The 14,901-nt window shown below is 35.8% G+C and overlaps 2 protein-coding genes across 3 annotated transcripts in view; one reads left to right on the top strand and one right to left on the bottom strand.

The window, feature by feature from the left end:
- The first annotated feature begins 7,478 nt into the window (after nucleotides 1-7,478).
- On the top strand, nucleotides 7,479-11,269 carry gchfr (GTP cyclohydrolase I feedback regulator). 2 transcript variants are annotated; one of them, XM_016506460.1, is made up of 3 exons: nucleotides 7,479-7,620; nucleotides 8,630-8,721; nucleotides 10,459-11,269. In XM_016506460.1, exons 1-3 carry the CDS (start codon nucleotides 7,585-7,587, stop codon nucleotides 10,595-10,597), a joined length of 267 nt encoding a protein of 88 aa, XP_016361946.1. In that variant the 5' UTR covers nucleotides 7,479-7,584; the 3' UTR covers nucleotides 10,598-11,269. The 2 variants fall into 2 exon arrangements, with proteins under 2 accessions (XP_016361946.1, XP_016361939.1); XM_016506453.1 differs by having other exon boundaries at nucleotides 7,483-7,620; nucleotides 8,627-8,721.
- A 2,831-nt stretch (nucleotides 11,270-14,100) lies between these two features.
- dnajc17 (DnaJ (Hsp40) homolog, subfamily C, member 17) overlaps nucleotides 14,101-14,901 on the bottom strand; it is a 60,729-nt gene continuing 59,928 nt past the window's right edge. Inside the window, exon 11 of the mRNA XM_016506366.1 lies at nucleotides 14,101-14,517. Coding sequence (XP_016361852.1) covers nucleotides 14,395-14,517 — 123 coding nt within the window. The 3' untranslated portion in view covers nucleotides 14,101-14,394. The remainder of the gene's footprint in view (nucleotides 14,518-14,901) is intronic.

Below are 14,901 nucleotides of genomic sequence, written 5' to 3'. Positions count from 1 at the left end.
TGCTCATGTTAATCATTTCAATGTTAATATTAGTTGTTATTTTTGCTTTTGTGCAACAGATAAATAACAATTTATATGTTTTAGACACTTTATGTTTAGATCATTTCTATTTTGTGGGAGTCCCGCGAATCATTTTATTCTCCCGCATCCCGCACACACACGAGTCTCTTCCCGCCCGCACCCGCACTCGCCCATCAAGAGATGTCCCGCGCCGCACGCTTTTACGTTGGGTCCCGCGGGTCCCGCGGTACTCCCGCGGGAGTGCAGGTCTCTACCCTGGCAGATAAACATCAAATTTTCGTTTTTGGGTGAACTAGCCCTTTAATGAGAATGTTATATGAGAATGTTATTTCAGCACGTTTACAGAACATATTTTTTGCTATCAGGGTTCTATCAAAGTGAGCATGATTTGATAAAGCCTTTGGCATCAAGCATTATTTAACACTTGCTTTAGAAGGACCTGCAGCAGTGGATCCACCGAGCCGATCCGAGCGTGACCTCACACAGCCGCTAATACTGTAAGGATCGGCATCCCTCCGGGAGTCACCTTCTCCAGCTCCCGCCTCTGCTTTTGATTTACGAGCAGAGAGAGCAAGAAATTCACAGGACCTCACAGACATATGGTTCTTCTCAACAGCAGTAGTACAGTTACATCATCGTCACTTAAGCGACCGCCATCTTTATCTGTTTTACCTCACGATAACTTCACCGATAACTCACGCGATCAGACGGGAGGCTTCATGTTTCCGTGAGTATGTTTGTTAAAAACGAGTTGAATTACTCACTTTAAGTGCATTTCATCATATTAGCCTTAAGATGTTTTGACAGATTAAAATCTAAAACTATAAACAGAGCTGAGCATCTTTACTGGGAAAATCATCTCGCAGATTCTCAGTGTCAAAGTGCACTCAACGATTTAAAACTGGACATTTCAGAGAACATTCAGAAATAGCCTAATGTTTTCAGAACTTAATGGGAAAGTTATCGAAAAGTTCTCAGAACATATTTTTGTTCGTTGGGTTTGCACAAGCCAAACAACATGTAAGTGAAGAGCAAATAACACACGTTATTTATTTAGTTATTTGTAATTGTATGTTCGTTTTTTTTATTTTTTATTAAAAAAAAGAAGCTTCCCAACTAACACGTTATGTGTCCACTACATAATAACACGTAATAGGTCCACTAATGTTTTTTAAAAGTTATATAAATGTAAGGACAAAATGTTTAGGCCTATGGGTCGTTCATATAACTAACATTTAATATACGTTCTCATAAAGTTGAGAAAAACATTCTCAGATCAACTTTCTCGTAATGTCTTTAAGACGATATTTGTACCTGGTGAACAAATATGTGGTTGGAATTTATTTATTTCCTTTATTTTACCAGGATAGTCCCATTGAGATTTAAAATATCTTCTTCCAGGGAGTCCTGGCCAAAATGGCAGCACAAAAAAATTCACACAAAACCGTTTACATATACATAAACTCTAACACACACACAAATCCTAACTTCTCAGTTAAAACATTTACATGTTTCCTTACAGTTAGACCATAAAATATTTTTTTAAGTATTCAAAGAAGGGACTTTTTCCAACATTAAGATACTCTGCGTCTCATTCCATAAAAAGAGAAGGAAAAAATAAAAAGAGAAGGCAGTTTTGCCAAACTCTGAGTATACTCTAGGAACATTTAAAAGCAATTTATCAGTAGGAATATTATCCTAAAATGATAATTAAATAACATTATATTTTGAGTGAAAATGGAGTTATAATAGAATGTTGTGAGAAACGTTTTTGTGACCTTTAAATAACGTTATAATCACAACAAGAAAACTGGACAATTCAATGTTTTAGAAATGTTCCCACAACATTTGTATAACCTAAATGTTAACCTAATTATAACCTGGGGTACTACTTGTTTCAAAACGTTTTGAGAACATTGAAAAGTAATAATGTTTCCTTGTTAAAATTTTAAAATTTTACAAGTTTCTTCAGGCATTCATCTATTTCATCCATTTTTTTTTTGCTTAAATTCAAATTAAAAATGGGCTGTTTTACCAAATATTTGTGTGTGTTGAGTATTATGTAGTTAGTTATGGTTTAATGTTTCACTCAATTTTAGATGCACTGATTACAAACTGATCTTGAATCAATAATTATAGAATCGTTAATCTTGTTTTTCAGTCAAGAAATTATTTAAAGACTAAAAATTTTATTAAACATGATCAAGTATCATTCAATATTTTAAAATGTAGGCTATAAACATTAAATTAGTTACATGAGTGAATGGGAATTATAACAGAGTCAAAAACACAAACCATTGATAAACTCATTGTGTGGCCCTTACTGCTGAAGTAAAAAGCTTCATTGCATAAAAACCTCGCTGCTGTATTCTATAAGATAAAATACTGCTGTCTTACTGGCATTATTGCTTATTCTTGGATATAGGTTCGTCATATAAAAGACACTGTAAAAGCATCTGCTGAATGTAAATGTCCACAACAGTGGCTCTTTAGAGAGATGACAATCAACCAGCATCCATCATCAGTGTTATGTTAAAAATGGTGCGTTCTGTCTGTTTACTGTAAAACAGAAACTGTATAAATGTAAAACTGCCAAATCAAATCAATCTGCCAGCTGTGTGTCTGTTTCTTTCCTCATTGTTGTGAATGATCCATTGAAGACATTAGAGATGTTCAGAAACATTGCAAGAAAACAGATTGCTTCTTCAAACAGAATGAAATCTTGATGAATATAGACTAGCAGTGTTTTCCATAAGCCTCTATTCATGACATGCATGAAACAGCACACATATCTGCACTTTTAAGACGTTTTATAATGCATATGTCCTGTCTGACGTGTTATCTGGCAGCGAGTCGCAGCTCTATCTTTGTTCTCTCTTGAGGAACATATAAGAGTAATGAAGTTGTCACGACATTGGCTGCAGTTTCAGATGCATGAGATTCGACACATTCTGCTGCTTCAGTCTCACAGCAAACAGACTGCAGAGCATTAATTACAATAAAATACAGAACAAACCAACTAAAAACAACCAAAAGTGATGCTTTATTCAATAAAATATGGAGTCTTCCTTGTATTAACCAAGAAAAACGTCTCAGGTTACGTATGTAACCATGGTTCCCTGTGTAGGGAACGAGACTCTGTGTCCTCTAGGGGTCGCTATAGGAAACCTAGAGGACGCAGTTCTAAGTTCCCTTGAAAGGGAACGTCTCAGGTTACGTATGTAACCATGGTTTCCTGAGTAGGGAACGAGACTCTGTGTCTTCTAGGGGTCGCTATAGGAAACCTAGAGGACGCAGTTCTAAGTTCCCTTGAAAGGGAACGTCTCAGGTTACGTATGTAACCATGGTTCCCTGAGTAGGGAACGAGACATTGCGTCCTCTAGGGGTCGCTATAGGAAACCTAGAGGTCGCAGTTCGAAGTTCCCTTGAAAGGGAACGTCTCAGGTTACGTATTGGCGCTTTTCCACTGCATGGCACGGCTCAGTACGGCACGGCACGGTTCGGCTCGGCACGGTTTGCGTTTCCACTGCAGTTCAGTACCGCTTTAGAGTGGGCGGGATTATTCACGTCATTATAGTTGCACCGCCTCTACTACCACGACTCCTAAAAAAAAACTTTTTCATTCCATGTCGCCCCATCAAGCTCTATGTGGATCCGCTCCTCTGCTATCAACGAGAGGAACGTCTGTTCTTCGTTCCCTTGAAAGGGAACGTCTCAGGTTACGTATGTAACCATGGTTCCCTGAGTAGGGAACGAGACACTGCGTCCTCTAGGTTTCCTATAGCGACCCCTAGAGGACGCAGTTCGAAGTTCCCTTGAAAGGGAAGTGATGTTTTGTTCATGATTTACAGATATATTGTTCTTGTTTGATAGGAAAACACATTGAGGCAAAAACGTTCATGTAAAAGTCTGTCAGTCATCTGAATGTAATTCTGCACCATTTTCACTCAGAAATTGCTAGTACATTTCACACAAAAGAATACAAAGAAAAAACAAGAACATTGAATTAGATATGAAATTTTGAAGTAGAAAGACTAAAATAGCATTTTCGAAGGCAAAGCATTTTTAATAGGTGTGCTGCAGTTAACCTTTGCAGAGTAACACCCTTTTGCAGAAATTCGTAATTCGTTAATAAAGTGTCCACAAAATGTTTCAAAAGAGCAAAAACGAGTCTCAAAAGACAATGTGTTAAGGGTGTGTTTCATGGCTGTATATGCAGTATATAAATCAGTCAATGAGGGTAAATGCGACTCTTTTCCTTCCTCAGAATGTGTAAAGCAGGTTTTCCTTTCAATTCAGGAGAGAATTATTAAAATAGATAAATGAAATTCCTAATTCTGAGCCAAAAAAATTAGGGTTGACATTTTTTTCAGTAGATTATATCGGGGGAAATTTTTTTAACTGATAATAAATACAATATAAATATATATAAACTTTTAATTTCAGCTAGTTTCTCATTTTAATTTACAGTAGTTTAACTAAATTATTAATAAAACTAAATAGACATTAAAAAAAAAACATTTTAAATAAAAAAGAACTAAAAAAATTACAAAAGCACACAACAAAATTACTAAATTTTAAATAAAAATAGAAAATAGAAAAATAAAAACTGATTCAAAATATTAAGAAAAAAATCATCACACATCAACACATCAAGTCTCCACAAACAACATGCACAATAAAAATAAATTAAAAAATCCATCAAGCCCACACTGAGGCCAAACTTTCATTAAATGTAAAAGGATGGTCCTTGTATTCTTTTATATTATTTCTAAGGCATCATCCTGAGATACTGTACGGCTGCTAATAATCAAGCACATTTTTCTTAACAAATGTTGTCTGAAAGGATTTGAGTCAGTGTTCATCTCTCAAAAACATTAAATAAGAGTTATAAATAAATCCCAAAGAAAAGGCTTGAAAAAGAATCTGTGGCGTGAAAGTCAGAAAACGACCTTTGCTCCGGCTCTAAAGCGCTTCCTCCGAGCCATCCAGAGGAACCGACCCCAAATCACCTGAACTATGGCGATACTGACCCTCACTTAATAAAACAACCCAGAGACACGGGCAGGAAGTCACTGCGGGACACACAGGAAGTTGGTGGAACTCCAGGAACATGTCATGCCAAAAAAACTTGTGTAAATCAATATGGTTTTGCTTTTCAAGCATTGTGTTCCCGGAGTTTGAAGCTTGAATTTGACTTTTATATGGTGGATTTTTACACCGTTTCCATTTTGTAGACATGTAGAATGAAACTGAAAGAACCAAAACAAAAAGAGAAAGAAACAAACATGAAGGACAAATAGAGACATACAATGCAAAATGAAAGAGGAGGGAAATGCAGCAGTGAAGCACCAGCTACTCATGCAGCATTTCCACACTTCAAACCATCCATGTGTGTTTTTAAAGCTCTTCACACTGATGCAGCTGCTAGTTGTTGAGAATAATGTCATTGATCAGTGAGGCTCAGTGATTGGTTGCCTCATTAACCACAGGCCACGCCCACTGGTCTCTAAAGCACAGAAATCTTTTCAGAATAAGACACTTAACATGTTCACAAAACGCAACTTGTGAGATGTAAACAAGTAATCAAATTACAAGAAAAGTCAGAATGGCAAGAACTAATCTAAGAATTACAAGAAAAACATCAGAATTGTGAGATTTAAACTCTGAATTCAGATAAAAAGTCAGAATTGCTAGAAAGAATAACAAGAAAAATATCAGAATTGTGAGAAATTAACTCGGGCTTCAGAGAAAATAAGTTAGAATTGCAAGATTTTAAGTCAGAAGGAAAGTCACCATTGCGAGAAATAAACTCAGAATTACACGAAAAACGTCAAACTTGTAAGAAATAAACTCAGAATTACAAGAAAAAAGTCAGAACTGCTATAAATATACTCAAATTACAAGAAATAAACTTAGACTTGTGAAAAATAAACTTAGAATTACAAGAAAAAAAGTCAGAATTGCGAGAAATTAACTCGGGCTTCAGAGAAAATAAGTTAGAATTGCATGATTTTAAGTCAGAAGAACAAAAATGTCAGAATTTTGAGAAATAAACTCAGAATTCAGAACTCAGAATTGCTAATTATAAACTTAGAATTACAATAAAAAATTCCAGTGGCGAGATATGACCTCAAAATTTAGAAGGAAAAAAAATGCAAGAACTGCAAGACAAACTCAGAACTTTTTTTCCCAGAAAAGTCAAAATTGTTAGATAAAAAAGCTGCAATTACCTATTTTTTCACAAACTATTATTCAAACCCAGTATAGAGTGAATCATGTAGTGTTTTGTCTTACCTGACTTTGCACTGTGTAATGCAGACATGGCTGCAGCTGTAAAGGGTGTTTGAGTATTAGCGTGTGTTACAGTATCACACTGATCAGAGCTCATGTAAATCCAGCACAGATGAAGGCTTTGTGATCGGTGTGTTTAACTGCGGTTATTACTGATGTTATCGAGCTCCTGCTGCTGTTGGGACTTCATTTCCTCAGCGCTCTGAGAGACTACAACCTCATATTACAATGATTACAACTGCTTTTAGAAGGAAATGAGCAATTCTGCCTAAAGGAAATGAAAGTCCAACCACCAAGGTTGAAAAGAAATCAAAGTATTGAGAAACTGTGATATGAACATGAACCTTGCAAATTAGCAAACTCAATGTCCGAGTGTGTTCAGATCAAAACTCCAATAACAGCTAATATCACGTCTTCTCTATGCACTAATGAAATATCTTTTTAATGAATAGGCTCATTTTGGATGGGCTGGTCAGGGCTTTGCAGGCAGAAGATTAATAAACCAGATGACAGCAGTTTAAAAGTTTTCCCCATCTGCAGCTTTCATGTCAGATCTCAGTGTATCAGTGTCTCTGCTTGAGTAAACAGCTGTGGTGTCTGAGAGGAAAATGATGCACATGTGTTGAGTTTGTTAAACTGATCCCCTTTTTATTGCATAGAAACAGATCAGTGCCTCAAGTTCTATCGCGATGAAGAATCTATCGTCCTGATAAGGTTCTCTCAAGGTTATGAACATGCATTCTTCTATTAGCATTAATAGAATGTTTATTCAAAGTAGTCTAGTCTTTAATAATGTTCTCAAAATGTAAGCACAACTTTTTTCCTAGTTGGACGTTCTTCTAACATTATTTACATGTTACTTGTTTCAGAACGTTCAGAGGACATTCAAATTAACTTTAATGTTACAACGTAACGTTAAAGTTCCCATAAAGTTTGCAAGATAGTAACATGGAATGTTGCCTCAGCATTCGAACAAAAAAAGATTTAAAGAGGTGGACGTTTTGAAAGTTCAGAAATGCTATTTTCATGACTTCTATCATCCATCTTATTTAATTATCTAGAATATTAAATGCATAATATTTATCTGACATTATATCCTACTACATCATCTGGAGCGTCTCTTTCCGAAGCGCGTTCTGATTTGGAGGACGCTGATTGGTGGAGCGCGGTGGGCGTTTCCGCATTCCGCTGCCAGCGAGCACACAAGAGCCGAGCGCAGCGCGGAGACAGACGCGACGCATCCGAGACCCTCCTCGATATTCCGCCGGGATGCCGTACATCCTCATCAGCACACAGATCAGACTGGTGCGTATGAAACACGAGACTGAAGCGAGCGCTAACGCATATGAGCGTCATGCACAGCAGTGATTATGATATTATGATGCATTAGAGGATTACAGGTGCATGCATGCTGCATTGGAGTTGTTGTTGTTATATAAGTAACCCGCATATGCAGAAGACATATTTTGACATGATGTGAGTTTTATACTTCTCATCATGCGTGTTGCGTTGCGTTATGAATCATTATATTCAAACGAGGAAGTTTAATGTTTGCATTTCGTTCGTTTCGTGTGTAGCTCGAGCACCTGTCTGTGTGACCTGGAGCAAGTGAAAGTGAATCATTTAGTGTTGACAGATTCAAGCCACAGCATACACCACATAACAACTGCTTTAGTGCAAGAATTTGAGATATTTGTATACTAGAGTCATAGTTTAGCCAAAAATTAATATGTGCTCACCCTCACGCCATCCGAAATGTAGCCTAGATGAATGGGTGCCGTCAGAATGAGAGTCCAAACAGCTGATAAAAACATCACAATAATCCACAAGTAATCCACAGCACTCCAGTCCATCAGTTAACATCTGGAGAAGACAAAAGCTTTAAAGTTTAGAGCTGTTTTGGCTTGTAAACAGTGCTTGATCTGTGCAGATTTCTCTCCTGATTCAGACCAGAACACTTTTTCGTGGTTATTATGGATGAGGGACTCGTATTTGAGTTACAAACGTCTTGATGCTGGATTTGTTTCAGCTTTTGTCTTCAGATGTTAACTGATGGACTGGAGTGCTGTGGATTATTGTGATGTTTTTATCAGCTGTTTGGACTCTCATTCTGACGGCACCCATTCACTGCAGGGCATCCATTGCTGAGACACTGATGCAATGCTACATTTCTCCAAATCTGATGAAGAAACAAACACATTTTACAAGAATAACACTTGACCAAAAGACATTTGCAGTGATAAAACAACAGTTCTAGTGTTGAAAATGAAGATAAGATCATATTAAGTGGTCAAACCGCGTTTGTTTTCAGGAGACGGGGCCCACAATGGTCGGTGACGAATATTCAGATCCATCCATCATGAACTACCTCGGAGCCCGGAAAACAACCATGCTGGGAAACAACTTGTAAGTGTTTGGTAATAATGTTGTAGTTATTTCTCAGACAAATAGGTTAAAGTTAAGTCAACACATTAGCTTCCTATTTTGCCAAAAATGCCTAATATGATGCCGAGTTCAAAATTACCAATAAAATCTTTCCATCACAGTTTTTTCACAAAATAAATCATTTTAAATTGTATATATGCATCAGCTTTCATGCACTTATCAAAATAATACTAGCAGCAAAATGACAGGTTTCTGTCTGAACTATTCAAAGTGCATCATTTAACTTTTAATCTGCAAAGAACTGGAAAAATATGTTTATACATAACTTTACAAATAAGCTTTTTCACAGTTTGGAACAGATGAAGCAGAACACATCAGGCTCACGTTTGCATTTTCTTCCGTCATTAGCCATCATTCTAACCTTGAAATCAGGATTTGTCATCAAATAATGTCATGCATGTGAAAATGGGCTGAGAATTGATCAGAGAGTTGTAATCTGGCTCAGATTCGGACAGGAATCATGTGTTTGTGGTGTTTTTCTGATGATTAAAGGTTAATACAAGACTTCTTCACCAGAGAAATGATTCTCAAAAGCAGAAATGCTACAAAATGCAAATGCATTTGACTACTTTTAGACTGTTGAACAAAAACACTCGCCCATGCCATTATAAAGCTTGGAAGAGCAAGGAAATGTTTTAATATAACTCTAATTGGATTTGTCTGAAAGAAGAAAGTCATACACACCTAGGATGCCTTGAGGGTGAGTAAAACATGGGCTAATTTTCATTTCTGGGTGAACTAACCCTTTAACATCTAGCGCAGTTTCATCATAGGCAGAATGCAAAAACCTTTAACCCACGACAGCAGTTTAAAAGCAGCCCAATTCCGTGAAAAAACGCAGACTTGGCAACCCTGCATCCAACACGAGCTGCAGGAGTCAGATTTCACTGATCGCAGGTGGAGTGTAAGGAGAGATGACAGACAAGATGCTGGAGGATTTGCTGCTCAACAGATCCTGAGCTCACTGACAAATATCTGATCTTGTAAGATGTGCTCCTTTACACAGAGTGCATTCGTGATCGCGAAATCGCAAGGGAAAGTGAACAGCGAGCGCACATTCAAAAGCCATTTCAATACCCCGCATTAAGTGTACCAGTCTAAACATTATAGTCTATAGCTTAGATATATGGAGTCAATTCAGTGCCAAATATATTTGCTAAAAAAATTGAAGTATTGCAAAAAAAATAAAATTTTGCAAAGGAAAATAAAAAAAATTATAATAAAACCAAAATAAAGAATTAAACGGAGCAAAAGCAATGATTCCGCAACACATATTTTCCATGGCCATATCTTCTAATTTATTTGCAGCGGTGCTTTTATTTTGCATTTCAGTCAAGTGTGAGCTCGCGATAGAGGGAAAAAATGGTATTGCGAGCTCACACTTGATCGAAACACAAAATAAAAGCACCGTTGCAAATAAATTAGAAGATATGGCTATGGAAAATATGTGTTGCGGAATCATTGCTTTTGCTCCGTTTCATTTATATCTTACAGTTCTTTATTTTGGTTTGCAAAACTTCTTTTTTTCTTGCAATACTTCATTTTCTTTTGCAATTCTTTATTTTAGTTTTCAAAAAGCACATTTATTTTTTTCTCAATACTTTCATTTTCTTTTGCAAATATATTCGTCCCTGAATTGACTCCATATAGATAGCTTACCTTTAACTAAATCGTTTGTGATAATTGTGTGTCTCACAGCTCAGAGTATCACGTGGATGAACCGCCGAGACTGGTCTTGGACAAACTGGATAAGATGGGGTTCAGAGTGGTCAGCATGACGGGAGTCGGTCAGACGCTGGTCTGGTGTCTCCATAAAGAGACGAGCGACGCGCTGTGACTCAGTCGCTCTTGTATTGCAGGTAAACATGGTACATGAGGTGAAGAAGGGTATTCTAATGTCAGCAGCAGGCCTAGTGAAGAGACCTCAGAAACTCTTATTAAACAAACGAAGTGACGTGTGAGATGAATTTACAGACTATTAAAATCTCAAAATGTGTAGTATTTGAAATATGTCTCAATTAGCAATATTATCATCAATGTGTTTTCTCTGATTTATTAGCTTTTTTTTAACACTTTTATATGTCAGGAAAGTAGGTTTTGTTTTGTGATTGCAGTAATATAAATGAGAAACATTATTATTCTGTTATGTTGCATCTGTAGCATTTCTATATCTCGACTTGACGTTATTTTGAATAAATGCTTTGCAATGAAACATGTTTTTAAAATCCCGTTGTAGCTCAAAATCAATCACATTCTTTGTTATACAGTTTTGAACAGTCTCAAATTTGTTTACAGTGTATGTAAACATATATTTTGTCTGTACTGAATCCTGACATATTAATATTGTTTCTGTATGCTTGTGTGAGAAGCTGTAATTAACAATAAAGTAAAATAAAGTATGATCTGTTGAAAAGGGTTTAAAAGTGCTGCATGTTTGTGATTCAAAGCTGCAAACATTCAAGCCTAATCTGATCGTATAGCATTTTGCTATACAGTGTTATTTTAGTATCATTGAGATACTGTTATAGTTTTTATTAATATTTTTAATCAGTTTTTATTTGTTTTGCATTTTAAGTTTAGTAATTTTGTTTAGTGTTTTTGTCATTTTTAGTAGTTATTGGTTTTTAATGTGTCTATATATATTTTTTTTTTTTTTACTTCTATATCAATTTTAGTTTGTTGTCCTTTTATTTTAATTTTATTATATATTTTATACTTTTTTGTTTTTTGTTTTTGTTTTTGTTTTAAATATGTTTATATCATTTTTATTTCAGGTTTAATTATTTTAGTCCATAAAGTTAAGCTAAATAAAAATTATAAATGTTGCCTTGGCAACTAGCTCAAAAAGAGATATTTATTGATTCTATTTTTTTTTCCAAGTAACAATGTTTTTTTTTTTTTACAGTTTTACTTTTAGTTAACCATAATAACCCAGCTATGAAGGGCCAAAAAAAATCAAACTTGATTTGAGTAATTGATGCACTATATCCAAATGTGGATTTTTTTCAGAAATCAAATTAATTTATATTACTTTAACTTTAGTTTAAGTTTTAGTAGTTTTGTTGTGTTATTGTCATTTTTAGTAGTTAGTGTTTTTCATATATCTATATAGTTTTTATTAATTTTATTATTTCATTAATTTTTATTTTCAGTTATAAAACGGAGCGTTCCGGTCCTTGATTCTGATTGGCTGAGCCACGTTCGAAGCTGTTGTAAATTACTCTACAAAGTAACATACACCTTTGTTTACGTTTGTGTGTTGCTCGGCAAACACTTTGTTGCAACCACAACTGTTTCTGAGGAGCTACATTGTTTGGTGGAAGAATACTGTTTTAATATCATTACACTTTATTTGCTCTGTTTTATTTTGTGAAACCTTACTACGTATATGGAATAACCGCTTTATAAAAGCAATAAGCCCCAAGAAGCCGTGGTTTACAATGAATTTATAACAGCTAAGGGGGTTTTAGTCACTCTGCTTCGTGTCGTACCTAACAACGCCCCTTAGCTGTTATAAATTCACTGTAAACCACGGCTTCACGGGCTTATTGCTTTATTTTAGTTATTTTAGTGCATCTCTCTCACTGTCTATATATATAGATTTAAAATCTATAAGATAAAATTTCAGTTAATTTTTTTTAATTAACAAAAATGTTTTTAAATGGTTTTAATAAAGCAATAAGCCAGTGAAGCCATGGTTTACAGTGAATCTATAACAGCTAAGGGGCGTTGTTAGGCCTACAACCCCTTTAGCTGTTATAAATTCACTGTAAACCACCTTCCACCAAACAATGTAGTTCCTCAGAATCTGTTGTGGTTGCAACAAAGTGTTTGCCGAGCAACACACAAACGTAAACAAAGGTGTGTGTTTGTAGAGTAATTTACAACAGCTTCGAACGTGGCTCAGCCAATCAGAATCAAGGACCGGAACTCTCCGTTTTATAATTTTGGTTTTAGTTAACCATAATAACCCAGCTATGAAGGGCCAAAAATCTAACTTTATTTGACTAAATGATGCATTATATTATATTAACATTCATATATGCATTTTTTAAGAAATCAAATCCACTTATTTTCTCTATATTTCAATGCAAAAATAAAACAGAAATTAGAAATGAAGTAATGTTTCAACGGAATGATCCAGTTTTTCTCCTCTGGAAGCTGTGGGGTGACACCGGGTGAAGACGGCCCGTGGCGGGACACTTCTTCGGGACAGCGGCTGTAATTGTATTTCCTGTGCTGTAATGTGAACGGGACTCCAGGAACATGAAAGAACAGCCCACAGAAGTAAACAGAACCATGTGACGGCCGCGAGGAGAGGATGATGGAGAGAAGAAGCTGAAGAAAAGGGACTCACTGGAATCACAGCGGTTTGATGATTAATGTGCACAAATCACGTGTGCAGAAGACAGCCAGGAGCAGAAATACAGGAGAGATGACATGAAATTAATTTCAGCCTGGTCCTTTAAATGATTCATTGGTGCACATTGTGTCACAACAGATGTCTAGATTACTTTGAGATCTGCTGGCATTCGCTTTCATCTCAAAGAAAGAACGCAACCTGACTGAGCCAATCAGCTGAGCCGTAAATGTCATGTGACTAATGACTCTTAAAGCCACAGGATTGGCTGATGATGCCACGAGAAACAGAAAGTGAACAGAAGTCCACTGTCACATGCATAATCCAAGAAAAATATAGGATTATAAAATGCTCTTAGAAACCTAAAAATATAATGGATGAAAATTAAATCTCAAACATAATCATAATAAAGAAAGTGCTGGAAAAAAATTTTTTAAAAAGCACATTGTGTATGCTTCTTGTATTAGGACAAAAATATTCTGTTGCTTCCACCACAGAATAAAAAAATTAATAAATAAATGCAATTGCGACTTTTTATCTCGTAATTCTCACGTTTTTCAGAATAAGGATTGCTTTAAATAAAGTTGTGAGATATAAACTCATAATTGCAGAATTGTGATAAAAAGTCACAAACACCTTTCTAAAAATAAAAAAAAACAGAATCAAGATAAACTCATAATTGCAATAAAAAAAGTCAGAATTGTGAGATATAAACTTGCAGTTGCAAGAAAAAAGTTAATGAGCTAAAAAGTCGCAATTCAGATCAAGACCTCAGACAAATAAGTTCATAACAGTGAGATTTGAGTCTCACGTCAGTAAAGCACTTTAAAATCTCTGAAAGTCGATGCAACCGATAAAAAAATATTGATTTTAAAGAAACAATTACACTTTAAATGCTAAATATTTCACAAATCATAATAATAATCATCTGTTTGTCCAAACAATGTCATTCTGCATTGCCTCAATCCAGAGTCTTGATTTGTCCGGGAGGATTAAACACTAAAAACAAAGAGTTTTCATTCCCATATTTCTTTACTTTCATAGAATGACACTATTGTCTCTAGTAGAGCTAAACTGAACTCGTTTCAGAGTTGATGAACTCTACAACATTGACAGTTGATCTGAACTGAACAGATCTGAAAACAGAAATAAATACGACTGGACTTGTCAGAAAAGCACTATAAAATATTCATCAAAAGGCTTTATTGATCAGTGGGAGTTTAATTGTTGTAAAATCCAGGTAAAATGCTGCGAGTGAAGTGAGTTTGAGTGAGTCACGCCGTCTCGTCCTCTTCCTCCTGCCTCTTCATCTCCTCGATCAGCCTCTTCCTCTCTTCCGCCTGTCTGAGTCTCATCAGCACCACGCTCTCGTAATCACGCTCGCTGCGCAGACAACTCTGAAACACACACACACACACACACGTTACAGTCAGCAGGTGTGATGAAGGCAAATTTTAAAGGGGTCCTATAATGCTTTTTCACTTTTTCAACTTTAGTTAGTCTGTAATGTTGCTGTTTGAGCATAAAAAAGATCTGCAAAGTGAGAGCCTGTTCTAGTACACCCCCAAAACAAAATCAAGACTTTGTAAAAGAGCATAATAGGACCCCTTTAAGACGTTTTAAGAGCAAGTGAAGACAAGTTAAATGCAATACATCAGTATGTTCTCTAAATGTAAATGAGTTGCATTAGCAAAGTTTGAAAATACAACTTCCAACAGATTTACACTCCTTTTTTAATTCATTTTCCAAAAAAAAAAAAAAAAAAAAACCGCCTTCAGGAG

This window comes from Sinocyclocheilus anshuiensis, unplaced genomic scaffold (genome assembly GCF_001515605.1).
Source record: "Sinocyclocheilus anshuiensis isolate Anshui unplaced genomic scaffold, SAMN03320099.WGS_v1.1 scaffold1415, whole genome shotgun sequence".
In the NCBI taxonomy this organism is placed as follows: Eukaryota; Metazoa; Chordata; class Actinopteri; order Cypriniformes; family Cyprinidae; genus Sinocyclocheilus; species Sinocyclocheilus anshuiensis.
The sequence above is the reverse complement of the archived record's forward strand: the minus strand, read 5'-3'. Positions and strand labels throughout refer to the sequence as shown.